The sequence below is a fragment of the Eumetopias jubatus genome, unplaced genomic scaffold, assembly GCF_037043125.1.
Source record: "Eumetopias jubatus isolate StellerSeaLion01/CBP00866 unplaced genomic scaffold, mEumJub1_p1.0 scaffold_5, whole genome shotgun sequence".
Classification (NCBI taxonomy): Eukaryota; Metazoa; Chordata; class Mammalia; order Carnivora; family Otariidae; genus Eumetopias; species Eumetopias jubatus.
In genome coordinates, this window is record NW_028274811.1 from 141357056 (window position 1) to 141384888 (window position 27833).

At 42.0% G+C, this 27833-nt stretch overlaps 1 protein-coding gene across 1 annotated transcript in view; it reads right to left on the bottom strand.

Moving 5' to 3' along the window:
* Window positions 1-551: 551 nt before the first annotated feature.
* Window positions 552-27833, bottom strand: part of FBXL7 (F-box and leucine rich repeat protein 7) — a 275070-nt gene continuing 247788 nt past the window's right edge. The window contains exons 2-3 of the mRNA XM_028098093.2: window positions 8172-8783; window positions 552-1439 (exon numbers count right to left, since the gene is read on the bottom strand). Of these exons, the coding sequence (XP_027953894.2) occupies window positions 703-1439; window positions 8172-8769 (1335 nt within the window). The 5' untranslated portion in view covers window positions 8770-8783 and the 3' untranslated portion in view covers window positions 552-702. The remainder of the gene's footprint in view (window positions 1440-8171; window positions 8784-27833) is intronic.

Consider the following 27833-nt stretch of genomic DNA (forward strand, 5'->3'; position numbering starts at 1 on the left):
CCAGAGATGTCAAGTGACTTGCCCAAGGTCACACAGCTATGTCTGTGGCAGAGCTGGGGGCGGGGAGGGGAGAATGCAGGTCTCCTCCTGCACAGTGCTGCTTGCCCGAAGTGAATCTTTAGAAAAGGGTTGGAAGTGCTTTGTATATACCACGTGCTAGGACATTTATTTAATAAGAATTTGTTTGGGCGCGGGATTGCCGAGTGCGGCTTAGGCCACTCAAGCGGTTTAAAAAGGAGGAGGTCTGGGGAGCATCATTATCCTGGATGTGTGGTTGCTGGTGGCCAGGGAGGGGCTACGGGGGAGCGGTTGGGACAGGGTGTGTGCGCGCGCACAAGCCTGGGATGCCGCCAGGAGCACAGAGACAGAGAAAGAGGCGTTCTTAAACACACTGCCATCGGCTTTCTGAGGTACCTCTTTGGGGAAAAGAGAAACTGCCTACAGATGACCTGACCCAAAAAACCAGTTTACCGGCACAGCAACTTGCACCACCTCCCCGCCCTCCCCCCGCTCTCCCTTCCTTTCCTTGACCCCTGTTGCCCACGAGCACTAAGGAAAAAGAAAAGCCAGATCCCTAAGAACCTCCCAGGAAGCAAGGGCTGCTACGGGTGAGCGGGCGTCGGCGCTTACAGATGCTGCTTTTAGGAATCGCGCCGCCGTGTCCGCGTGCGGCTGTGCAGCGCGGCGGCCCGAGCGGCCCCTTCAGAAGAAGGCGGGGTTGGTGTGCTCGATGACGCAGCGCTTGCAGTGGCGCTTCACGAACCGCAGGGCCTCCACGGACACCTCGCAGTCCTGCACGTTGAGCATCTGGAGGTCGAAGCAGTTGGCTGCCACGATCTGCAGGCCCTGGCCCGTGATGCTCTCGCAGGACTTGAGGCTGAGCCGCTTGAGGTTGAAGCAGTTCAGGGCCAGGCACTCGAGGCCCGTGTCGGAGACCAGCGGGCACTTGCCGATGTCCAGGGACTTGAGTTTGGTGCAGTTCTTGGCGAGGTACTCCACGCCGTGGTCCGTGATGCCCTCGCAGCCCCTCGCGTTGAGGTAGCGCAGCTTGCTGCAGTACTTGGCCACGTAGCGGATGCCCACGTCGGTGACCCGGCCGCAGTGGGCGATGCTGAGGTACCGCAGGCGCGCCTCCAGCTTGGCGATCTCCCGCAGGCCGAAGTCGCTGACAAAGCGGCAGTCGCTGACGCTCAGCTCCTTGATGGAGGTGCAGTAGATCATCAGATAGCGCAGGCCCTCGTCGGTGAGGCGCACGCAGCGGCGCAGGTACAGGTGGGTCAGCTGCGTGCAGTGCGCCGCGATCGTGTGCAGCCCTTCGTCCTCCAGCACGAAGCAGTCCGTCATGTCCAGGTATCGGATGGAAATCTGTTTGCCATGCAAGGGGGACAGTTTAATGGAGGCCTCCCGGGTCAAGCTGATGCAGGTCACTTTGGAGCACCCTACACAGAGAGACAGAACACACGCTCAGAGGACCTTCGAGAACCGGGGGTAGGGTGGGGCATGGTGTGTGCCTCGCCCGGGGGATGCCGTTGAGGATTCCTTCTCGAACAACTCCCTCCCCCCCGAGCGTGGCCCCCGATGTTACCCCTGCCCTCTTTGACCCCTACGGAGAACGAGAGAAAGAATGGGTTGTCCCTGCTCATCTGGGCTTTTGAATCAGAAACACCACAGCTCCAATTCCACATCCATCACTAGTTGCCTGACATGGGGCAAATCAATCCTTCTGAGTTCTTCATTTGTCTTAAAACGGGGATGATCATGTTCCCCACAGGTCGCTGTGAAGAATAAAGGAGACAATGGTTGTAAATATCTTGCCCTGGCCCAGATAGTTCTGGAAGCTTGGTAAGGGCTGATTCTCTCCCTGCAACGGTCCTGTAGCTCTGTGGTCAAAGAGGTAAGATCATGCTGGAGAAGGCTTGGCCATGACCTTGGTTTGGCAGAAAGAGCATTTGGGAGTCACACCTGGTTCAGGTCTACTTTTTAGGGCCTCAGGCAGGAGGCTTACCTCTTCCGTCTCAAGGCTCTCGTCTATGCAATGAGCATGAGTAGCTGGGGTGCCTGTACTGTTGGGGTATCATGAGGATGCAATGAAATAATGGGTACAGAGGTACTTGGAAAACTCCAGGGGAAAGATACGTAATTATTAATCTAACCACTGGCCACCTGGAGACTCACTTCAATCCTTTTTGGTCAGGGAAGAATAACTGTGTCATATGGATGACTGCTCCAGCCCCTCAACCAGTTTCCCTGTCCTGCCCTTACTCCCAACTGTCTGTTCTCAGAGCTGCCGGAGAGATTCTGGAAAACAGAACTCCAATCATGTCACTTTGCTCAAAGTCTTTGGATGCCACCCCCTAAAGTCTAAGGGTCCCCCGAGGGCCTGTATCCCTGCTCTCTTTGACTTCATCTCTTACCCCACTCCTCTGACCCCACTGGCCTCCTGGCTGGTTCCCAGACAGCTGAGCTGCCCTCCTGCCTCAATGTCTGTGCATGGGACAGGGATTCCCCGGGCAGCCCCGTGGGCCATCCCTACTTTTTGAGGTCTCTGAGCACATGTCAGCTTATTGGACAATTCTTCCCAATCACCCTGTATGAGCCAGTGTCCCCTGCTTGACTCCCATTTCTTCTCAGCACTCTTTACCACTTTGTGGCATGATACATTTATTTGTTCACAAGTATTTGCTGTCCTCACTCTGGAAGGTAAGGTCCTGAGGAAAGGGATTCTGGGCTGTTCACTGCTGTATCCCTCATCCTTGGTTCATAGCTGGTGCTCACTAAACATCTGCTGAATGAACAAACTAGTGAATTATAGTGAATAGTCTTCTGTAAGATCAGATAGGATAATTCATTTCATTTATTTTTAAACAACACACATTTATTTCTCACAGCTTAGAGGCTGAGAAGTTCAAGATCAAGGCTGCCAGCCAATTCATCACCTGGTTTCTGGTGAGAACCCCTCTTGCAGACAGCTGCCTCCTTACTGTATTCCCACATGGTGGAGAGAAGGAGAGCAAATTCTCTGGTTTCTCTTATAAAGGCACTAATACCATCATAGGGGCTCCACCCTTTCATGACCTCACCTAAACCTACTGACTTCCCAAAGGCCGCACCTCCTAATAGCATCACACTGATGGCTAGGGTTCCAACATAGGGATTTGGGGGAGACACAGACATTCAGTCCGTAACACCATCCTCCTCTTCCCACACATTAACCAGACCTTTTCCACTCAGGCCAGTGCTCTCATACCAAAAATGTCTCCAGCAGATGGCAATTAGGCAGAAACCATGCCCAGCACACGGGAGGCCCACCCCAGTCACACAGTGGCAGGGTGGAGGGAGAAGTTTTCTCTCTTTATGTAAGTACCTGCAAAATATATATGATTTCACCTTCTGGCCCATAAAGCCTATATAAGCCTCTAGGAACTATTTGTGGACCTTGATCTAGGGCTAATTTTGCCCCACTCCGGATAATGTAAATTCCAACATTTAAATGTCCTCAGGACTTTGGCCATGGCTGATATACATTTATACTATAAAACAATTGTCTGTTTTATACTTAATTATAATGCCTTTTATTTGTATTGAATTATGAAGTTTACAGAATGCTTTTATAAACATTTCCTCACTTGATTTTTAATCCATTTTACTGATAAGGAAATGAATGCTTAGGAAGATTTTGTGTTTGTTGAGATCTAGAACCCCTTTAATACTCTATCCTTTTTCAGATGATTGGAAGATATCTTTAGCTATCTCTCTAAACACTGTTTCTAGCCACTCTTCCCCTATGAATGTGTGTATACATGATACATTATATACATTACATATTACATATAATTATATATGAAACACTCATTCAGTGTATATTTCAGTTCATCTGATATTACATAATATATGTACAGCATATTTTTAGTATATAAATATAAATAATATGTCAATATATTTTTTATATATATACATACATATATATATCATCCCACTACATAAACTGTATCTGTATTTTTCATTTTCTCATTTTCTCTGTGCTTTTCCCGAATCCTTCTTGCAGTTCCAAAGCCAGGTGCTTCACCTCAGGCACCTCTGTGCCCTGGCTGCTCAAGCAATATCCAAGGCTCCCAAGTGGCGACAGAATCGTGCTAATGGGGATGGTCCTCCCACCTCCTGGCAGGCTGCCCAGGAAAGTCTTATAAAATTCAGGTCCTGGGAATAATGAGGTTCAAAAGCCAAGTGCTACCAGGTCAAAGAATTTCAGGAAAGAGTAAAGCATACAATCCAATGCTGGAGAACAAAGATGTGACTCATCAGAGGCTGTCCACTCTGTTCTATCCAGTAGCCTTCATGCTTTTGCAGAAGGTGGTTGGTAACCCTCACCTTCAGCTTTGAAATATTCCTTTGTTTTGAATTTCTTTTTTTTTTTAGAGTGACTATAGTCCTGCTTATACCGAATTTATATGTCCACAGTAGTGGCAGCCTATCTGGGATGCCTGTGAAGGCACTTTGTTTTTCAAGATCAGATGACAACCTTTGTCCCTAAATGCTTAGTTTCAGTTTCTTATTTTTTTTTTTAATATCTACTAAAATCTGATGCACTCCAGGAAGGATATTATATTTGATTCAGGGAAACATGTGCCTTGTTTTTGAAACCGAGTCCCCAGTTTAATGCAGTATTGGTTAAGCTCTGTTTTGGTAAAGATGCTCTTTTGATCTGCTTGTATTATTTTAGATCAGTAATTTTAATTTGAGCCTCAGCCTTAATTCTTACAGATTTGTTAAGTTTGGACTGAAAAGAAAATAAATTGGTCCATGGCCCAGTAGGTAGTATCTGTGGTTAGTTCATGCATTCATACATTACAGAGACGCAGAGCACCTTAGAAATCATCCCATTAAACCTTCATTTTTTAAAGATGAGGCATCTCAGACTCAGTGAGATTATGAGACTCATACAGCCAGACTAGGGAAGGTTTTCTGATGCAAGCCTTCAATTACAGGAGAGGAGGTAAGAAATGACCAGGCTATAGCATGCAATTGATGAACTGCATGAGGGATTTACTGTAGATGTGCCAGCATGAAGTGAACACTTAGATACTGAGGAATCAGGAGTCTTGGAAGTGGTGAGTATCTATAAGAGGATTCTTGAGAGAAGCATTTTGGTTACCTAATGTGGAGATTAGGCAGTAAGGTGATAGCATGAGCAAATATGAGACCCAAGAAAGCATGGTGGCAGAGGGGTTGTGAGGAGTGGCCACAGGGTAGAATGCAAAGTATCTGAAAGCATTTAATGGGAACTGAGATAGGAATGGTCCATTAGGATCAGATTATGGGGCCTGCCCTAATACTCAGGGTAAGGAGTACGGATACTCCTCAATAGGAAATGAACAATCTAGGTTGAACATATCTGTGGGGTGTCTTCCACTTAATTCCAGATTTGGTTCTGCTTTCACAAAAATGTTCTTCCTTACCACCTCCTCTCATTATTGAACTCCAGGTGTCTCGTTGTAAGAGGACCCTTTGAGGCAATTTCATTTGCGATAATTACAATATATTATACTTTGAAAACTGGCCGGCTTTACCGTGTTTCATCGATGTTTCAAGACATTATTAATTTGATAGTTAATTTTATATGTCAACTTGAGTCGATGACGAGGTGCCAAGACATATGGCTAACATTTCTGGGGGTACCTGCGAGCCTGTTTCTGGGCCAGATTAACATCTGAATCAGTGGATCCAGTAAAGCAGACTGCCCTCCCCAATGTGGATGGGCATCGTTCAATCAGATGAGGGCCTGACTAGACCAAAAGATGGAGGAATGGAGAATTTGTTCTCTGTTTGACTGTTTGAACTGATGCATTGGTCTTCTCCTGCCTTCGAATGAGACTTACACCATCAGCACCTTTGGTTCTCAGGCCTTTGGACTTGGACTGAACTGTACTGCCAGGTTTCCCTGGGTTTCCAGCTTGCAGATGGCAGATCAGTCTCTTTACAGGTAAACACACACACACACACACACACACACACACACACACACACTGTTCTGTTTCTTTGAAGAACCTGGACTAAATATTAATAAAAGGTAATACGTGACAATGACAAAAGCCTACAGCTAGTTATAGTAAGTTTCAATGACTTGAAAAGACAGCTTTCAAGGTGAGTGTACCAGGGACTAGAGAGTCTCACATCCTCTGGGGTAATTAAGCTCTAGAACAGCGATGAATCCTCCAAAGTCGAGGTTCCTGCCAGTGAGAAGGCCAGCTCGAAAACCAAGGGGAATAAGGCAGCGGTGAAATCACCTCTGGCAGCCCTCTGGCTTCTCCCAGTGTCAGCCTAAGGTTTCCAGATTCTCTCAGGACTGGAGTGCACCATTTGGAAAACCCCGCCCCCTTCCCCCCCATAGCTGGAATCCTGTGCTCTTAACTGGGTGAGTTAGAGATTCCCTTGTGTACATAGTGTCTACATAGGTCACAGCGGGTCACTGAGAGGCGTGTGAGAAAACCACAAATATATTAGGCTCTGCAGATTAGGGGGATATAGAGGAAGGGCATCAGGCTTACAGAATGGTTAGTCAAAGGGGCCTAGGCCCATCCACTCACTCAGGCTAGAAGCCCAGGAATTTCCATTCCCAAAGTAGTTCCTACATTTCTGAATTTCAAAAGGACCCCAACAGAAAAGGTCACAGTACTTGCAGCGTGTCCCGAGGGTGCTCAGGGAGCTCCTTTAACAAAGATAGGGACTCCAAGAACAAGTCGTTCTCTAATCTGATTTTTGAAAAGACAAAGAAATGAGGTGTCTAAAAAATAGGCCCACGATGCTCAGAGTCTTAGAATGTTAAAGAAGCCAATTCCTTGCCTTTTTTTTTTTTAAACTGAAGAGGAAACACATCTAGAGAAAGCTGTGAACTGTCCCAAATCACAAAGTTTTGAAACCAGTCTCTACCACATCACAATGCTTTCTGTTTCCAGAATTCCTTGGAGGAAAAATGTAAGAAAACCTCTTTGTTTCCTGCCTCTTTAGGCCAGCAGCTGCTCATGACTAACTGAAACTACGGTTACTATGGTTTTGTCCCGAAGCCAGCGGAAGGGGGTGGAGAAACGAATTGCTTTCCAGCGAGGGAAAGAATCTGTGAAAAATAATTGACTGTCATCTGAAATATTTTCAGATGTCGGCTTTTGAAAGAGAGAGCAAGCTCAGAGAGCAGACTTTGACTTCAGATTTTGTTGGAGGGTATTATTTACCTCAGATGCTTGTAAATCCCAAATTCTGTTTATTTGCCTGTCATAGTGGTTTTTACTTCTTGACCCCTCCCTGACCATCCCTGAGGTTGTGGCTCATGCTGTTCCTTTAACTCCCTGATGCATCTTACACATTTCAGCCTCTCCAATGTTGGTCCTTTGACTGGGCAGTGGATGAGATAAAGAAAGGCTGTTAGTCCGGCTGGATCCACGTCTGGCGCCGAAGTGTGAGTCTGGGTTTTAATTCTTCCTGCCTGAGAGAGGTTTTCAAGCAAAGCAACCATGCTGGGATTTCCCTCAATTCAAAAAAGATCTAAAGGCTCCACTTGATGGGCCTTATCCTTGCACTATGTAATTGAGAATTTTGCTTAAAAGAAAGAAAAGATCCAAAATCAACCCAAGGGTAAGGACAGTGGGGGTGAAATATAAGGAGACACTTGGCCATGATGGATTTTCCCCAGGGTCTGCAAAATGGCAAGCAATCGTGAGCACGGCCCAAAGCACAGAATCAGCTTAGACACAGCTTTTGGGCTCCATGAAATAATAGCGAATGGACATAAAGGGCGGCGTCTAAACTACTTGTCCTTGGGTTAGATATTTGGTTCCCATTCTCTATGGTTGCTCTGAAATTCAGTGACAGCTGTGGGGAGGGAGGACGGGTTTAAAAGTCACATTACCTTAACAGCCAGACAAAAAGGGGACTCGAGTGCCTTTTAAGGAGTGGGCCTTGTGTGATGAAAGGGATACGTCTGGCCTCTGGGGTCGTGATTACATAGAGACAGTCTCTCTGGAAGAGTCAGCGTCCTTACCACCCACCCTCCATCTCTAATGGCTATCAGGGAGGGGACCTTTTTGGGGTGGGGGGCAATGTCCTCTACTGCTTTGGGAGGGTGCACCAGAAGGCCCCGTGGATGGGGGGCTGAGGGGGGGGGGTCAGCCGCCATTTACCTGACACGTCCAGGTGCTCCAGGTTGGGGCAGAGGGACACCACGTCGAAGACCGCCTCGTTGGAGATATTGTAACAGCCCGAGACCTCCAGTCGCCTCAGTTCGGGGCAGCACTGGGCAATGGTGTAAAGCCCTCGGTCCGTGAGCCGCCTGCAGCCACTGACAGTTACGGTTTCCAGCATGAGACAGACGTTGGGCGTGTCCTGACAGAGTCTGCGGGTCAGCACCTTGAGGGCGCGGTCCACGTTGATGGTCTCGCCCGTCAGGCGGATAGTCCTCCAGAGCCGCGGGTCCCAGGCCAGGTTGTACCAGCGGCGGCACACGCGGGCGCAGCGGCACAGCTGGTTGGTGGGCAGGAAGGAGAAGATCTGCACCATGGACTGGTCCGGGAGGCGCTCGATGCTGGCCTGCTCCTTCTGCGGTCTGGAGGCCAGCCGGATGAGCGGGTGGGTGAGGCGGGTCGGGGGCGGCGAGTGGACCATGGCCACCGTCTCCCCGGTGATGGACGACGAGGAGGTGGACGAGCCCCTTCCATTCTGAAATCCGGGCAGGTTCGGGGGACATATCAGGGCTGGGCTGGGCGTGCTCAGTGTGCGCATGCTCAGGTCGGAGTCTGGCAAAGGACAGAGAGCAAAGGGTTAAAAGGATGGCCCATAGCGGAGCCCTGGGAAGGAGGCAAACCGGTGACACTCAGTCCACCGATATGCCTCCTGGGCAGACCCCCCGCTGAATCCATCACGGGAAGCAGATGCACATGCAAATTTCGCCCATTCCAGGAATAGTCCTCTATCTGCAGGAGGGGTGGGCAACCCTCTCTGTGAAGGGCCTGATGGGGAATGTTTGAGGCACTGCAGGCCACATGGGCCCTGTCTCCGCTGCCATTAATCCACCCTGGCATTGTAGTGCAATAGCTGCCCTAAACAATAGGTAAACGAACAGGGGTGGCTGTTTCCATAAAACTCTTTCTATAAAAACAGACCAGCTGGATTTGACCTGCAGGCCACAGCTGGCTGACTTCTGATCTCCATTAATGGTGATCATCTAAAGGGCACAACTTCAAAGTTTCATTATCTCTGTTCTGGAGAAAATCTCACATATTGTGAACACAAACTCTTTTTCTTTTCTAATTACATTTTGGGTAGGCAGGTAATGACCTTCCACTTACCAACGAAGGAATGAGTTTTGGAAGAGAGGAAGACTGGCAGATGGACATAGTGTTTGCAGTCTTTGCCCTGGCCTGCCCCCTAGTGTCCAGTCCCCCATCTTGTGATAACTGTACCCCAAACTCCGACTGCAGTCTGGGGTCTGGGGAGCCACCCCACTTCGGCCATTAGACTGGGCACTTCAGGTGGTGTTTCCAGGCCTTGAATATCTGTGGCAATATGTATTTTTCCTCTTTCTTAACAAGTCTGCCCTTTGCATTTCAGTGACGTGACTCCCATCTATTCCTTGAAACCAGAAAGACCACTTAATGAGGATACAAGTGGTTTTTAAATTTATGAGGGATTAAGAATTCTCTAGGATGCCACTTTAAGAAGTCTGCTCATTTCATACCCCCCCTTGATATCTATATGAAATAATTTACTTTCTATATAAAGATATTTATTGTGTACTTTACATACACAGATGGATAGACTTATTTAAGATGACATTTATTCTCTCTCTCTAAATATGTTTATATTTTTCACACACACACATAGAGAAAGAGAGAGAGAGGGAGAGAGAGAATTTATCTCCAAAACACAAGTTTCTTTATCTGTGAAAAAAGAAGTAAGTGAGCTGGACTAGATGATTTCTAAGTCATTTCCAGCTTTAATTACAGCTCTAAAGACTTAAACAAAAATTCTATCCTTGTGTGCTTTTCCACATTTCATACTTTGGGAATTTTCAAACACTCATTTTTTTTTTTTTTTTTCCAAAAAACTTCCAGTAAAAACATACAACACAAGAACTTCTGACACTGGGGTCTCCACTGAGTGTCTATTTGTAGTTTTCCTACTGGTATACTTGTTCTACTGTTACAATGTTTTCTTTCAATTTACTTCTTTATAACCTAACACCGAAAATGTCCTACACATGTCTGTGACTTTGCTCATGGATCATCTTTGAATTACAGTTTTGCCCCCCTCACCTGTTTCCCACCCCCACCTTGTCTGCTCTTGAAAATACAAACACTAAGTGCAAATGCCACCTCCTCTAAGAACATTTTCTTGTCTTTGAGATATAATCAATCACTTCCCTGTTGAAATCCCCATCCTTTGTTATTAGGCAGTTGTGAATTTATCTTTCCCTAATGTGCTTGACTGTATTATTTTTCTCAATTTTGCATCTCTCCCTATATCCACGTATCTTTGCCAGGTGACTCCGTGGTTCCTCCAAGGGACAGTAGATTTGTCCCGTCTGGTGATGTTGGGCTTGGCTATGTGACTTGCTTTGGCCAGTGAATATTAGGACATGTGATGTGCCCAATGAGAAGAACATGCCTGGCTAGTCCACTGATCTTAGGGTGCTGAGAGGCCCATGGAGAATACAGAACTGGCTGAAACCTGCAGCTTCGAGCCAAGCTCAGCCAAGCCCAGCGGGGGTCACCCGATGCCCAGGTGAACCACAGATGTGTGAGCTAGAACGCTGAGGTTGCTGTGATTTGTTACACAGCATTACTGTGGCAACAGATGACGAATATACCTTCATTACATTAAAAACTCCTTTGAGACAAGGATTAAATCATTTTCTTATTTGTATCCTGGCAATACCTGGCACAGTTTATGGTGCATAGTCGGTGCATATGAAGTTCTTGAATTGAGAAGAAGTACTTATAATGTTTAAAAAACAATCATTTCTAGCTTGGCATGTACTTCTCCATCCCAAGTGGTATACATACTGCGTTTTAAATCATTCATAAGAAAAGAAATGTGTACATCTCTCTTTTGTAAATATATAGTAAATCTTTAAGGAAAACACTACATGCAAATTAGGGATTTCAAAACTGCCATCCAAGCTACCGTGGTACTAACCTTCATCATGATGTGAACTCTGAGAACCGCCTCCAAAGTTAGCATTTTTCTTAGGCAGGTGAACAGCTAATTTGGGGCCAGGAGGGGAGGGCAATCTTAGACTTTCAGCTCTGACATTTTCCTGGCTGTGAGGGCTCTGAAATCTCTCTCTCTCCTGCCTGCCTACGTTCTATTCATCTTGAAAGAGAAGACACTCCACAGTGCTCTGCGGAGACCTGCACATCTTGAGTTATGCCCCTGTGGGATGAACATGCTTGTGGTAGGGAATCGAGGATTCCTAAACTTGCATCTATAACCGATTCACTTTTCTTTGCTCTTTCATGCTCCCTGCACTGACAGAGAGGATGGGAATGCATCCAGATTGACCAGAGCTGCTGTGCTGTTTGCAACACGTTCCGTTTTTTTCTTTGCCAATAATCATACCCGAGTGGTAACGGAATTCACACTCAGAAAGAGATGGCAGCCTCACACATCTGTGAGGAACATTCTGTACTGGAGAGGATTCAGGAGCAAGTAATAGCTCTCTTTTCTGCCTTTTTCTAGAGCTTAGCAGCAGAGTTCTCAGGAGTAATTCATGATTGCCAGGCACTGCTCACCCACGCAAAGAGACAAGCAGGGGAGCCTGGGGACTTCCACCAGGAAAGCTGGGTGTCTTTTTTGCCAGAATGTATACTAGGGTTCTCTGGATCCTTCCTAGTTATTCAGGTCAGGAACCCTCAGAGACTTTTTGAAAGGGTATGATTTGTCATCATTGAATAAATAGCACCTGATGATTAAATTGGTAATAAAGGGCAATGAGTAATGCAATGGTCTAAATGTTCGTATCCCTCTCAAGTTCATGTGGAAATCCTAACCCCGAAGGTGATAGTAGGAGGAGGTGGGGCCTTTGGGAGGTGATTAGGTCATGAGAGTAGAACCCTCATAATTGGGATTACTGCCCTTATATAAAGGCACTCCAGGGAGCTGTTGGATGCATGAGTATTTACAACTGTTTTATCTTCTTGTTAGATTGTCTCCTTTATTATCATAGTGTCCTTCTTTGTCTCTTGTCACAGTCTTTGTTTTAAAGTCTATTTTGTCAGATATAAGTATTGCTTCTTTTCACATCCGTTTACATGATAAATGTTTCCCTATCCCCTCACTTTCAATCTGCATGTGTCTTTAGGTGTGAAATGAGTCTCTTGCAGGCAGCATATAGATGGGTCTTTTTTTTTTTTTTAATCTTTTGTTTGGAGTGTTTAGTCCATTTACATTCAAAGTAATTATTGATAGATATGTATTTATTGCCATTTGGTACTTGTTTGTGGTTTCTGTAGTTCTGCTCTGATTCTTTCTTATCTTGCTGTCTTTCATGGCTTGCTGGCTTTCTTTAGTGATCTACTTGGATGCCTTTCTCTTTATTTTTTGCATATCTATTACCGGTTTTTGATTTGTGATTACCATCAGGTTTGTATATAACATCTTCTGCATATAGCAGTCTATATTAAGTTGATGGTCACTTAAGTTTGAACCCATTCTTTACTCCCTCTCCCCCCCCCCATTTTAGGTATATGGTGTCATATTTTACACCCTTTTATTCTGTGAATTTCTTGGCTGATTTTTACAGATATACTTATTTTTACTGCTTTTTTGAGTTTCCTACTTTTCTTACTCTTACTTATGGTCTTTCCTTTTCACTCAAAGAGTCTCCTTTAGCCTTTTTTTGTAGGGCTGGTTTAATGATCATGAACTCCTTTAGCTTTTGTTTCTCTGAGAAACTATCTCTCCTATTCGGAATGATAGCCTTGCTGGATACAGTATTCTTGGCTGCAGATATTTTCCTGTTAGCACTTTGAGTATATCAGGCAACTCCTTTCTGGCCTGCAAAGTTTCTGCTGAAAATTCCGCTCATAGCCTTATGGGGTTTTCCTTGTTTGTAACTGTCTTCTTTTTTCTTGCTGCTTTTAAAATTCTCCCTGTATTACTACTTTTTGCCATTTTAATTATAATGTGTCTTGGGATGGACCTCCTTGGGTTGATTTTGTTAGGGGATTTCTGTGTCTCCTGGATCTGGATATCTGTTTCCTTCCCCATATTAGAGAAGTTTTCAGCTATTATTTCTTCAAATAAATTTTCTGCTCCCTTTTCTCTCTTCTTCTTCTGGGATCCTTATAATGTGAATGTTATTATGGAGTCACTAAGTTCCCTAAATCTATTCTCATTTTGTGTACTTTTTCTTCTCTCACCTGCTCAGCTTGATTACTTTCCATTATTCTGTCTTCTAGGTCACTAATTCATTCGTCTTCTTCTGGTCTGCTATTTATTCCCTCAAGTGTATTTTAAATTTCATTATCGTGTTCTTCATCTCTGATTGGTTCTTTTTTTGTTTCTTTATTAAAGATCTCACTGATCTCCTCCACTCTTTTCTCAAGTATCTTTATGATCATTACTTTAAATTCTCCATCAAGCATGTTACTTATCACTGTTTCACTTAGGTCTCTTGCTGTGGTTTCATCCTGTTCTTTTATTTGGGACATTCTCTTCTGTCTCCTGATTTTGTTTAACTCTCTATGTCTGTTTTTGTGTGTTAGAAAAGTCAGCTACATCTCCTGCTGTTGAAAGTAGTGGTCTTTTGAAGAAGAGGTCCTGGAGTGCCCTGCCATGCAAGATCCTCTGTGCACCAGAACCTGGTGCTTCAGGGGGTGTCTCCTATGGGTGCTGTGTGTGCTTGGCTGTTGTATCCTGCCTTTTTTTCCCTTAGGTCCAGTAGTCCACGGAGGCTGTCTTTTCCTGTTGTGAGCAGGGTTTGGTCCCTGGCCAGGGGTGGGGGGTGGGATGGGGTGGGGTTGGTGGAGGAGCACAGTCTTACAAAAATGCATGCCAGTCTGCTTGGGAAATGAGACCCTCGGCCACTGGGACTCAGGCTTGGCAGATCATGTCAGTCTGGAGACACAGTGTTGGCAGGGTTTGTGCCGGTCTTCTGGGTAAAGGCGCCCACAGCTCTGGTACTGAGGCAAGCAAGACTGGAAAGGGTGGAACCAAGGAAGCACTGTGGGGCGGGGCTTGGTGTAAACACATTAGGTAGTGAATGTCAGTGCCACTGGTTCCCACAGGTGGCTGTGTGTTTATGCTGGGGGGCAGAGGAAGGAAATGGCACCTGCCAGCTCCTTTGTTCCTGGAGAACTCCCTCAGTGATCCCTGCCCCTCCAGGATATGCTCCAAAATGAGGAAACTACTCTCCTTCCTGTATGTCCCAGGCTCTGGGCAAACTGCTGCTTCTACCCTGTATCTCTGTGGGCTGTTTGTCTTGCTATCTCTTTAAAAAAGATGGAGACTCAGCTTCCTCTCGCCCTCCAGGCTCTCCCAGAACTGAACTTGCTGATGTTTAAAATTCCAGGCATTGAGTCCTGCTGGTTGTAAGAACTCACAAAATTCAAAATTCGGCTCCTCTTGCTTTCAAAGCCGATGTTATGGGGATTTGTTTTCCCTGTGTGATAGTCTGTTTCTTTCCCTTCTGTGCACCTGTGACTCCCTCCCCCCAACAGATGGCCATGGTCCCTTTTGCTCCCCTCAGCATCTCTGACTGCATATTTGCCCTTCCTACCCTCTTCAGTGTGTCCTCTTCTCTAACTTCAGTTGTGGAGTCTGTTCTGCCAGCCTTCAGGTCATTTTCTGGGTTATTTGCACTGATGTGAGTGTTATCTAGTTATATCTGTGGGACAAGGTGAGCTTAGGGTCCTCATACTCTGCCATCTTCCCAACCTCCTCCAAGGCAGGTAGCTTTTTAAATTTACCAAGAATACTGTTTTCCCTGAAGACATTCTTTGGACAAACTTTTTTCAAAAAATACATAAATTGATAATGAAATCGGCTAAAGGTGGACTCAATGAATTACTTTGTGGTAGGATGGAAGGCTGAATGGAGGGATAGGCAGACAGACAAAGCTATAAGAGGAAAAATTATAAAATCTGCAAAAAGAACATGTCTGGTTAATTACAGATAAAAGAATTAGAGAAGAGGCTGTCCATTATGAATATGTAAGATTAAGAAAGAGATGAATACATGTAAGGGTCATGAAAGCAAAATGGGAGAATTTAAACACATGAGCATGTATTTTTGCAATGAGATGTGTATTTTGTAGCCTGTTATCTCGTAATGACATTGGGAAGGTGGATATAACCAAAAGATTGAAATAAAATGAAAAACACACAGCACTGATGTCTACGGGAAGATATACAGAATGGACTGCAAGGAATACACAGGGACAGACGTTGGGTACTAAAATTCAGTAGGTTGGGCTGCTACACATTCTAGGATTACAGATTTATAGGCACAAAAGAAAGTGACGATTCATTCTTTCATTGGCTCATTTAACACACATTATTACTGCTGCTTGAGTGCCCAGTGGTGTCTAGGAAGAGAGGAGCTTTTGCATTTGACTCGATTATAAAGCAAATGTTCCTAGCCCACCTCCTTTCTATACCACAGTCCCATTAAAATACTTCTACAACAAAGAATCTGACCTCTCTATTTTCTCGTATCCTTTAGGGAGAGAGAAAAATGACTTTTTTGAGAGTGTGCTCAAATCACACAAAATCCAGGATGGTAAGGGATAGAAAAGTTTGTCTAAGTCTGGAACAGAAGTCAGTTTTCAGAAGCCCAAGGTAAAGACAATGACACAGAATCTCCCAGTGGTGGGAAAACATTTGAGTGTTTTACGAAAACAATGAATCGTGGAACACCACATCAAAAACTAATGATGTATTGTATGGTGACTAACATAACAAAATAAAATTTAAAAAAATAAAAACAAACAAAAATAATATTTTTGGTAACCTTTTGGATTTTTTCAAAATGGTGTAATCTTTATTTGCTACAATGGAGATCCTAAGGCAAAGAAATAATTACACTTTTTTATACTGATATTTTCATCTATTTATTAAATGAAGAGATGGTGGATGCCTTAAAATTTAAGCACTTGTGGCTCCATTAATAATTTAAAACATTTCCAAGTATGTAATTTATGTGAGAACAGTAAGTTTAATGTCTTTAGGTTACTTTAAATATGTAAAGAATACCAAAAAGTATAGTTGTCTTATTCTGGGGGGGAGAAAAACCCAATAAACTTGTTTTTTCATGGCTTCAAAAGTCCTGGAAATTTTACATCTTTAGTAATTATAGTACATTATCAAAAATATTCAAGGCATCTCAGACACCCATGCTTATTAGACACATTTTCTTCCAACTAGATAGCTGCCTGTTTTGCACAAGTTTTTATTTTCAAACCACTGCTGTTTACACTATAGGAAGTCATATTTACATTATACTGGCCTTTCAAAGTCAAAATTTACAAAGCTACTCTGAATTTTCCCTCTCTGATTACCAAAACTTTTCTGCAAGATGCCTTCCATTATAAACTGTCTTTCTACTCAAGAACTCTTGCCATAAAAAGCAAGGTTTCTTTTCTTAGCTTAAACTCAAGCTTAAAAAAATAGATCTATAAAACCTCGCCAGTGAAAAAAAAATACAATCTGAGGGATCCTTCTTCTTCTTGTTTTATTTCAAAATATTTTCTTTTAATGTGGTTCACATAATATACACACCCTAGAACTTATTTAAGGTATTGGTCGCATAAAGTGGAAATTTATATAGACAAGGCTGATCTTGCATTTTACCTGGAGAAAGTTACCTCTGGGACCCAAAGATTCTTGCTAGGATTGTTGTCCAGAAGGTGGCACCCGCCCCCCCTCCTCCCCGCCCCCCCCCCCCCCCGCCCCGCCAGGATCAGATTATGACTAACACTTCTGTCCAAGAACAAAAACCTGCCTTGTTGTCATGTGGACCAGCCCCACAAGGAGAGAGCTATGGTGATTGATCCTCGAAGTCTTGAGGAGGATGATGAGGCTCCTCTCCTACAAGGGCATCTGGTTTAGTGAAATGCCCAGCTCTGTATTTAGCTGGAACACCAGTTCCCTGGTGTATTCAGTTTTTGACTCTAAACCAAGCTCAGCATGGATTCTGTTTGACCTTTTTTTTTTTCCTTAAAGGGAAGAATCGTACTGCTAAAGAAGCTTTTAAGCCACACTGTTCTAAAAACCACAAATATAATCAATGAAGTGTACAGAATGCCATCTTTGGAATCTATAGTGCAGTTTGATTTTGTCAGCAACACAAGTATCTAAAAAGGATGTTTTATGAAAGTTATGCCATAAGAAATAACAGGTAGCCTCAGAAACTATGGGACAGTCCAGGATTATAATTCATCAGCCTCCTTATGGTTTTTTTCTAGGTTGAAATGACAACATCTTAGAGCCTTCCTTTTTTCTTATCTGTAAAATGGCAAAGGGTGACCTTATACTATTTATTCTTTGATGGAAAATAGGATGCTTCATCCCTGAGAGAGTACCACTATTAGACGCTATCCTTTTCAAAAGGCGAGCAGATATTCTCCTTATGGTCGGGCGTGTATTGAGAATCTCTTTAAACATTTGTTAGTCTTCCTTTTTAATTAGAAGGAAGCAAGTTTCAGATGCAAAATCTTTGACAGGCAGCAGTATTTAATAACATTAATTTAATTATATTTTTATTTTTTTATTCTTCATCATAATTTATTTTTATTTAAAAATTATCTGTTTGTAACAATTCATACCGGTCTTTCAAGTATTTGTTTTTTTTTTTTAAGTATTTGGTTTTTAAGCAATAATTTGAATTTACTTTTGAAGATATTAAGTGAATAGTAGTACAGGTGGTAAGGAGGCATCAGCAAACATCATGACAGCATTTGTAAATGTCTTACACTGTTAAGGTCAAAAAGAACATTGAAGACAGATGAACCTGCATTCTGGTCTCTGCTCTACTATGTGCAATCTGCATCATCTAAGCCAAGTAACTGGAACTTCATAAGCCACAAGCCTCCTCTTTTGTAAACTGGAAGTAATTCCACTCACTTTATAGAGTAATTAGGTAGAGGCTATGAAAACTGGTATTGTTATCAGTAGAGGCATCTGACAAAAATTATACAATCTCAACGGAGGGCTTCATGGGGAAGAAATTCTGGGCCCTCCTGCTATGGGGCTATGTTTTCAGGGGGCATTATTCTGGATTCTCTGGTATCCATAGTCCCATCTTTTTTGAATATTGTTGCCTCCATAAACCTTTGAGATGTCTTTCATGTTGGTGGGGCTGAAAGAGGGGAAAATAAAAATAAAAATCCATGTCTCCAGCATACAATATACTTAACTCTTGCTAAACAAAATATGGCCATTGCACTTATTGTCAAAGGAAAATCTGTTTTATATGACATGGTGAAACTGCTGTCTCATTAAAATTCTCCCATGGTTTTTACAATACCATTCTCTCTTCTGCTTTTCCTTTCTACTTCTCATGTGTTGTTTGCTCACCCTCCTTTGTGTGTACCACTTATATATTGATATTCCCCAAGGGTTTCATTCTTTATTCTTCTCTGTTAGCATCTGGCCTCCCTTGAATTGGGGGGTGGAGATGGTTTATGCCCTCACATGGCTTCAGCAATTGCCCTTCAGCTAATGACTCCCAAAACTCAATTTCAAGTCTGGACCATGCTGTGTGTCTCTTTCAAATATTAAACACATATATTCAAATACCTGCCAGACCAGTGTTACTTAATATGATAGCCCTAGCCACCTGTGACTATGCAAATTAAATTTATTAAAATTAAACTAAAAATTCAGCTCCGTGGGGGCACATTTTGGGAGCTCACTAGTGACATGTGGCCAGAGGCTACTATACTGGACAGCACAGATACAGAACAATTCCACTGTAAATAGTACTAGTGGGGGTGCATGGGTGGCTCAATCAGTTAAGCGTCTGCCTTCAGTTCAGGTCATGATCCCAGGATCCTGGGCTTGAGCCCTGTGTCGGGCTCCCTGCTCAGCAGCAAGTCTGCTTGTCCCTCTTCCTCTGTCCCTCCCTCTGCTCATGCTCTCTCTCTCTCTCTCTCAAATAAATAAATAAAATCTTAAAAAATAAAAAAGAGTGCTAGTGGACAGCACTATCTCTACTAACCCATTCCCTGAGAGTGTACTGGATATACCTTCATTACAATACATACGAGGCCGAACGCACCAATGTCCTTTGCAGAGAAGAGCCTTCTACCCTTATATTCTGTGTTGCTGTTAATGGTACCACTACTCGTCAAGTCTGCCTCCTAAGCTAGAAACCTGGGAATGACCTTGAATCCTACTCATATCTAACCAGTTGATTAACTTATGGAGCTAACAGTCCTCTCTTCTCTGTCTTCATGGCTACCACCCCACTTGAAGTTTTCAACATCTCTGTCTCCTCTCAACAATTCCTTACCTGAGATTCCTGACTCTTCCTTCAAATCTCCACTGCTCTCATAGAGCCTCTGCCCTGCATTTGTTGAGTTAACCTTCTAAAATATGATTCAGCCTCCTGCACCAAAACGTTGAATGACTCATTCTTCCTGTTGTGGGTTGAGTTGTGTTCCCAACAAGATTTGTTGAAGTCCTAATTCCTGGTATGGGTGAATGTGACCTTATTTGGAAGTAGGGTCTTCGAAGATGGAATCAAGTTAAGATGAGGTCATACTTGATTACAGTGGTCCCTAATCCAATATGATTCAGTGTCTTTGTAAGAAGAGGAAACAGGGACACAAGGAGAGAAGACAGAAACCCATGGACACAGAAGTAAGATGGCAGCATAAAGATGGTGGCAGAGATTGCAGTGATGCTGTCCCAAGCCAAGAAATGCCTAGGGGCATCAGAAGCTGAAAAAGGCAAGGTCGGGTCCTCCTTCATGTCTCTGCTAACACCTTGTTTTCCGACTTCCAGACTCCAGAACTATGGGAAAAGAAATTCTGTTGTTTTAAGCCACCTGATTTGTGGTACTTTGTAACCACACTTCCAGGAAACCTACATACTTCCTTCCACACTTTTTTTTATTGATTGCTTCCCAGGTGTCAGACATTATACTAGGCACTACTCAGGGAATAAAGTCCAATTTTTTAGACTGTGTAGGAGACCAGAAGTTCTATTCCCCCAGACGAAGTGTAGATTCCTAGTCATACCTCAAAGGCCAGGTGAGAAGTCAGCTTCTCTGTCAACTTTTCCAGACCCACCTAGACTAAGTACTACTTTGAGTGCTTCCCTTGAATTCAAACACATCTTATCTTATCCCTTTTCATACAGTGTCACTCTGCTCACTGGACTGTGAGCACCTCGAGGCCAGGAGGTATCTCACTCATGTCTAAGTGCTTCCAGACTCTTACCTGGATTCAGCCTTCCAGAAATCATTCAACTAATGCACCACAAGGAGTGTTCTTTGCTTGGTTCTACCACAGATCCCTTTCGGTTTTCTTTTGGTTGCTGTTGGAAGTATTTATAGGAACTACTTAGAAGAACCAGGTGTTCCAGAGCAAGGAAGAAGTTGGAGCATCTCTGTGCTTTATCAACATTTCATTTTTAGATGATTGTCCCTCCACTTAATTTAGGCTGAGATAGTACACACACTCAGCTTAATGATATTCGTCTACTCAGAAGATATTTAGAAAGACACATGCACACATAAAAACAGTCTCTTGCAGCACACATCACCTAAAGTATTCCAGAGTCAAATTCTTAGTGCTTTTCCCCATGCCTCTGCTATTGTAGATTACTCACATCTCTGTTCACTCCTAATAACAGTGAAACCATAAAAATTCACAATAAATAAAAAAGAATAACACTTTTACATTGACTCAGAATTGTAAGACTTATATTCTGTTTAAGTTTAGTTACCTGAGATAGAACATGAACATTTCCCCCCAGAACTGATTCACACATCAATGGTAATCAGCAGAGATGGCTTTTTCTTCACAGTGCAGGAGAGACAGTGATATTTATTTGCTGTTCTCTAGAGAGCTCATGGATAGCTTTGCAAAGCTTGGGAAATGAGCCAGCTCTTGTCTTGACAAGAGAAGAAACACATAGATTTTCGTGAAAAGCCTTGCAATCCATACCATTCAACCTTCAAGTTGCACTTTTTTCGGCAGCCTTAATTGTTTTCTATCTTCAGTTGTCAGATAATGCTTCCACCTTATTTCTCCATGAATAGCTGTGAAATTCCAACGTTTGAATCTTTCAGCGTGCAATACATGGTAGAGTATTGAATTTAGATTCTGGTAAAGAGAAACTTACAACTTTTCAGTTCACAGCAGAAAGCAGGCCTCACAGGGGGCTCTAGTCTAGCTCACAAATCCAACTTTCAAGTGAGAAAAAAAAGAAATCTCTGGTAAACTTATGATCATGTACAAGATCAATAATTAATTAGAATGTTCCCAGAGCAAAGCAAATCCCTGAATTTCCTTAGCCATTTGAAAATATGATCCACTGTTGTTTAAATTCTTTACAACAATTTCTTTCAATGTAAAAACATGTGTAAAGCATTTATTATATACAAGACACTGTTCTAAGTACTACAGAAATATTGATTCATAAATGCAATTTCCCTATTACAGTTTTAAATGCTTGGAAAAACAAATGACAAAATGATGTGGAGAAATATTTTATTCTCTCTACAGTAACAAATAGAGAAGGCAACAATGAAATGAAATTAGTATATTTAAATATCATTTTATTTACCTGCTGAGGATCTCACAGCAGCCTGGTGGGTGGACAGCTTACACTGACCTGGGATACATTTTGCATGGGGAGTTCTCTGGGTCTACTAGTCCAAATTCAAATGTCTTTTTGGGACTCCAGGGCTACCCTATATGGTGGGACTTTCCCAAGGAATAGACCCAATACTCATTAGCACAAGACTGGCTTTTCAATGAGCTCCTGGGTTTGGGGGGCAGGACTTTACATGGTCGCCTCATAGCTCCAGTTCTAGACTATCTTATTTTTCAAAGGTTAAATTGTACTCTTTTAGGGAGCCCCCATTTTAAAAGGTGATTAATAATAATCTTTCAGAAATTCACCTGCAGAGTAGAATTCAAGCAAACCAAAATATTTCTGGGAAATCACTCCAACTGCATAATATTTTTCTGTAGAATTAGGACTTCTCATCAAGCTTCCAGTTCATCCATATTCCACTCACTCCATAATTTCTGAGTCATATTTCTCTTTAGGAAGATACCTATAAGCTTATATTTATTGGATATACTCTTAACAGCATTTGGATCAAGATTACAATAATAAATCTAAAAGTAAGTTGCTAATTATAACATGTGGCATTAATCAATGTTTGAAGTTCCTACTTAATCTTGAGATCATTAAAAAAAAAATGCTTGGGGTGGAGGCTGGAAACCTGGAGGGGTGGAAGTGTTCGTCTGATACACTGGAGATAGTTTCTATTTAAGACAACTTTTCTAGACAACCTGAGCTTTTAGTTCCCTTTAAAACAAATTTTGAGACTTATACTTAGTCATAAAGCAAACAAAATGGTAGACTGTGGTTCATCATTTATAAGATATTTCATATATTAGGATGTAAAACATTCAGTAGATTACAGTTCTAGTTCCTTCTTGGAAGCTAAGGTTTGACCATGTGCCATGGGTCAGCGTGGGGATGGGGGTACAAGTGGAGTGGGAGGTGACTCAGGGCCTCATCCCCTCCATCCTGCCCTCTGCATTATTCCCTTTGCTTCCCCAACACTTACCGAGAATCTACATTGCTTTCAGATGTGGACCACCTTGCCTACCTTCGTAAGTTTAGATCTGAACCCAAAATACCTTATTTTTACCAGGAAATGTTAACACTCTGACATTATATTACAGGCTGGTAGCTTGAGTTTTCCTCAAGATTTTTTTGTTGTTACATTTGTTCATTTTGTTTTAAAATACCTATTAAATTAGTAAAAGCAAAGATTACCCAAGATGACAAAAACATTTTCAGATTCATTTTTCAGAGGTTGACCAGATAGAAGCCTTGAGGCAGAAATTGTTTTGGGTCATTCGATAGGATCTATCTTAAAAGAAATTCCTTATCCTAGGTCAGATTATTTGCAGGCTGGCCTCCAAACAATAAATTAGTCCCCCTCCCCTTTTTTTATTGGTTAAGAAGATCCAATCTCTTAAAATGGTTCAAAAGGGAATATAAGATGAAAATGGCACCTTAATTTTAGATTTTAATGATAAACTTCAATGTTTTATTGTTTTGGAATTAATTTCAGGTCATTTTAAACAACAAAAACACATGGTTTATAGCTAGAAAATTGCTTCATGTTGCTTCATGGATCAGGCGAATTAAAAAGAATAAAACAGCATTTTGCAAAATGGTCAATTTTGGCTCTTTCGGCCATGTCAAGAGTCTTATGAAATAATACAGATGATTGATTATTACAAGTAGAGAGAGCACAGAGTAGCACAAACCACAAAGAAATGGTCAGATATTTTTACTTAACATTCTTCTTTGGCCAGTAATGTTAAATAAAGGACATACTTTTTCTTCATTATTAAAAATAACCCACATAAATACAGTCAAATAGTTATGAAATAAAGATTTTGTTTTCTTAGGGAAAAATGTAGAAACATCTTGACCAAGATTAATGTGCAAGATATTGAGCATGTAGTTATTAATGAAACTCTTTCTTTTTTGTATCTTACACCCCTGGAAGTAATTTTCAGCTTTGACCAGAGCTGTCCTTTATCCCTGGAAATACAATTTGAATTGTGTGAAGACCTAAAATAAAATTAGAAGCAACCCATCACAACTATAATCTACCTAATACTTAATCATAGCAAGGAACCTCTGTTTTTGCCACAGAATCCACAAAAGGTTTATAATTATCTCTCTTTAGAGTTTGGCCTGGCTACATAATCAAAATAGGGAACAAAGAGCATTGTGTATTGACATGGGGGTTTTGAGTTTTGTGTGTTTACACTGTGCATGAGTATACAAAATGTCAGAGAAAGGTCTGTTGTGATTTACATTTGACTAACAGAAAACTTAGTATGAACAAATCTGGCTCAAATCTTAGGATATATCAGAACGGAAGAATACATCTTTAAATTAGAGTAGCCAAGAAAAACAATGCTTAAAGTCATCCTATGACTTAACTGATAAGAATTAGAATTATAAACACAAAGAAAACTGTATCTATGAAGATCTAGAGATACTAATATATCGTACCTTGAAATGTGGCAACTACCTTAAGATGTACGAAGGGTGCTATATCTCACAATGTCAACCTTAAACTTGGGTCCCTAAAATGACCATTATTTTTCCAATTCTTCCCTTCTCTTTCCATAGGATGTAAAAATGTACTCTCTAAAGTTACATACAGAGAAAGCTGTTATCCACAATTCCAATCCCTGGAGAGTGAAAGAGCAGAAGATATAAGTATATTCTACTGCTCTGGTGCTGGACTTCTTTGAATGAATTAACGGCACTCCGACCTCCAATCTGTTTTTAAAAATTTGAGTTGAATGAGAAATAGAAAAAAAAAAAAGAAAAGAAAAGAAAAAAAAAAAACAAACAACCCAGTAGGGGCACCTGGGTGGTTCAGTTGTTAAGCGTCTTCCTTCCGCTCAGGTCATGATCCCAGGGTCCTGGGATCGAGCCCCGCATCAGGCTCCCTGCTTTGCAGGAAGCCTGCTTCTCCCTCTCCCACTCCTCCTGCTTGTGTTCCCTCTCTCGCTGTGTCTCTCTCTGTCAAATAAATAAATAAAATCTTTAAAAAAGAAAAAAAACACTAAGGCAACTGCTACATTGCAAAGTTTTATAATCTCTTCTATAGAATATTCCATAAAAATGTCTATTCATGTTTCTTTCAAAATTGAGAACTAAAATCATGTTTATAAAAAAAGGTCAAATGTCTGAATAAATTCTGGATTCTACTACCCCTCCCTATTTTTGCATGAAAGAAGGATTGTTGCTACTAAGGGTCTGTTTTCATGTGTGTACTGAGGCCAGAAGCCATAAAAAGATAAAAGCATCCCAACCAAGAAGCTGTCAATCTTCCTGGAGGGAAGTGTGCCAGAGTCTCGAAGGATGAGAACATTAATCAGATTTCATGGTGTTTACACCTAACCCCCCTCCTCTCAACTCCTGTATTTAATCTGCACCTAGTGGCACAGTACTGGAAAGGGGGCATAGTGGGTCATTGGGATTGGAGAACGACCTCCGGGTAGGCATTTTCTTCAGAATCCTTTAATTAAAGAGAGACATTTCTCAAGAAATCTTTGCTTTTCTAGATAGGTCTCACTTTCCACTCTTTCATTCCTGAAATGTTAGGCATTTCATAGGAGTTTAATACATCTTTTGAAATGGCCTCTACTCCTCGATGTATTTACTTAGCTGCCTGACCTTCAACCTGCTCTATTTTTGCAGGTATCTCCCAGTGATCATCAAAGTGGTGATTGCTGGGTCTTTCTTTCTCAGCACTTTTGCTTTTGACCCTAGACATTTGGTCAACAGGTCACTAGTCAATCCTACAGAGCTTGCTCTCCTCTGAGCTAGACCTACTACCTGAAACCTTCATTGCTAATGTTATTCCCACTTTGTAGAGAGACTATATCCCATGCTCACCTGGAGACCAGAGGGGCAAGAGGCTGAGTCACCCCGAAGCACTGACAATGATGGTTGGTGTCGGATTCCTGAGCACAGCTTTGTGAGACTTCTCTTAGTTGAGGGGATTTGGTAAAGGAACAGCACAGAATTGTTGCCTACCTGAACTGTGCCAAGCCAACCTGAAATGTATGGGGGGGGACCCTAAAAAAGAAGCTAGCAAAATCTCTTCTAAAAAGTAAGCTCTCCAATCAAACATGGGCAAACTGTAAATACCACTATCACTAATTACGCCATATTTGGGGATTACAGAGCAGATTAAATATCTCCCATGTGGAAAGCTAGGTTGGACCAACTTCCAGAAGTCATCTGGACACTTTTTTTCTTTAAATCAAAGCCCTGAATTTTTCCTTGTATATTTTTCAATTGTCTTCAGTCAACATAATGGCAGCAAATGGCAAAAATGTGCTGGCTCAAAACATTAGACCACTTAGATAATAACAGTTGTGTAAACATAGATGCAACGTTGGGCATTTTGTGCTATGAGGACATTAAGAGCTCTGGGACTTTGCATGTTAGGGCATCTGTGCCTTCTAAGGAAAACAAACTGATAAGCCCCCAACTTTAAACATCCTGTTCCATCTCAAATATTAAACATATGCTGTAAGGAGAAAGAAAGCACAGCCTTGTGGAAGCAAGAGAACCAATGTAAAAGTGTCACTGAGCCCTCTACAGGCACAGAGAGAAGGCTAGGAGCGACAAGATGAGAGGCAGCTGCATGGGACTTCCCCATGCGGTAAACTGGATGAAAATGGAGAAGAAGTGTCACTGGAATGGAGTGATTTGGGCTCCTAATTCAATGCAGTTTTTTGGTCATCCTGTAATCATTTCACCTTTGATCATCCACAAAAAACAAGTTGGAAGGATGCAGTACAATTCTCTATATACCTGCTTTCCAAAATGAATATTAATCTGAAAAAATAAACCTGTGGAATATAGAACAAGGCATGGCAATCACTCCCAGCTTAAAAGTCATTAAGAATGCAAAACCAATCATTTACACTCATGGCGGAGTATTTAGTGCATTGTGCTGGGTATGATTCAAACATCCTTCTAGAAGTGGCAGAATGGTCTGGACCTTGGTTCTACTCAAAAAGAGTAATGCATTGTGTGAAATTTAGTGATAGGACCAAATTCTGGCTTTATTGGTTTCTTGCCTGTTGTAATGTTCTGTAGTTCACTTAGGAAAAATCTTGTGGGGAAATCAATTATTTCAAATAATAATATTTGAATAAATTGAAAAATATCTCAAATAATAATATCAATTATTAATTTTAAAAATATAATAAGAGAGGGAATAGTAGGTGCTGCCAGCATTCATCATGCAGTGAACTGTGGTGTTGGGAGTATATGGTTTTTAGAAACTCGAGCAGTCGCTGAGGAGTCCGTATTTCTGGAGTGGCAATTAAAGAATCTATTTCTGATTTCTATGGTTTTTCTACATACATCTTTGAAGTTAAGTAGGTTTCTATTTTACACTCTGGAAGAATTTGGGTTTCAATAAGAACCCAGAGTACTCTATCTTCTAGAGATTTTTAATTGCAATTAAGCCCTAATTGTGAAGTAAAATTGTTCTAAAGAAAACTGGAAATCTACTAATTAAGCCAATAGGTGCAAACGCTGATAAATATTATTAGAAGTTATAGTAACAATGATTTTCTCCTTCCTTGAACCAAATTAATTACACTTCAGTTAACAGTGATTCAATTTCTACAATCATAGGCTTTGGTTTAGTTGATTCACTTGTTATTTGATTAGAAGTACGTATGGTGTACTCTGATGCTTGCTCATAAAATTCTAGAGTTTATACATTTGATTTCTTTTCATATGTTGCTTTGACTCCAGTGGGGAATCCACAATAATAAGTTTGCTGGGAATTATAAAGTATATCATTTAGCAGGTAAACAAAAATCCTAAGGAAGTAATCATCTTGCTTAATATCTCTATCTATCACTCTTTCACCATGGCTGGTTTTGCTGGTACACCATGAACGGACCCTATAGACCCGAACATCAAAAATATTATATTTTTCCTCTTTGTAATTCTTCAGTACAAATCTAAATATGGTGGTGCAGAGCCAGCTATATGAGAAAGGACTATGCTTACAGTTTAGGAATTTGGTGA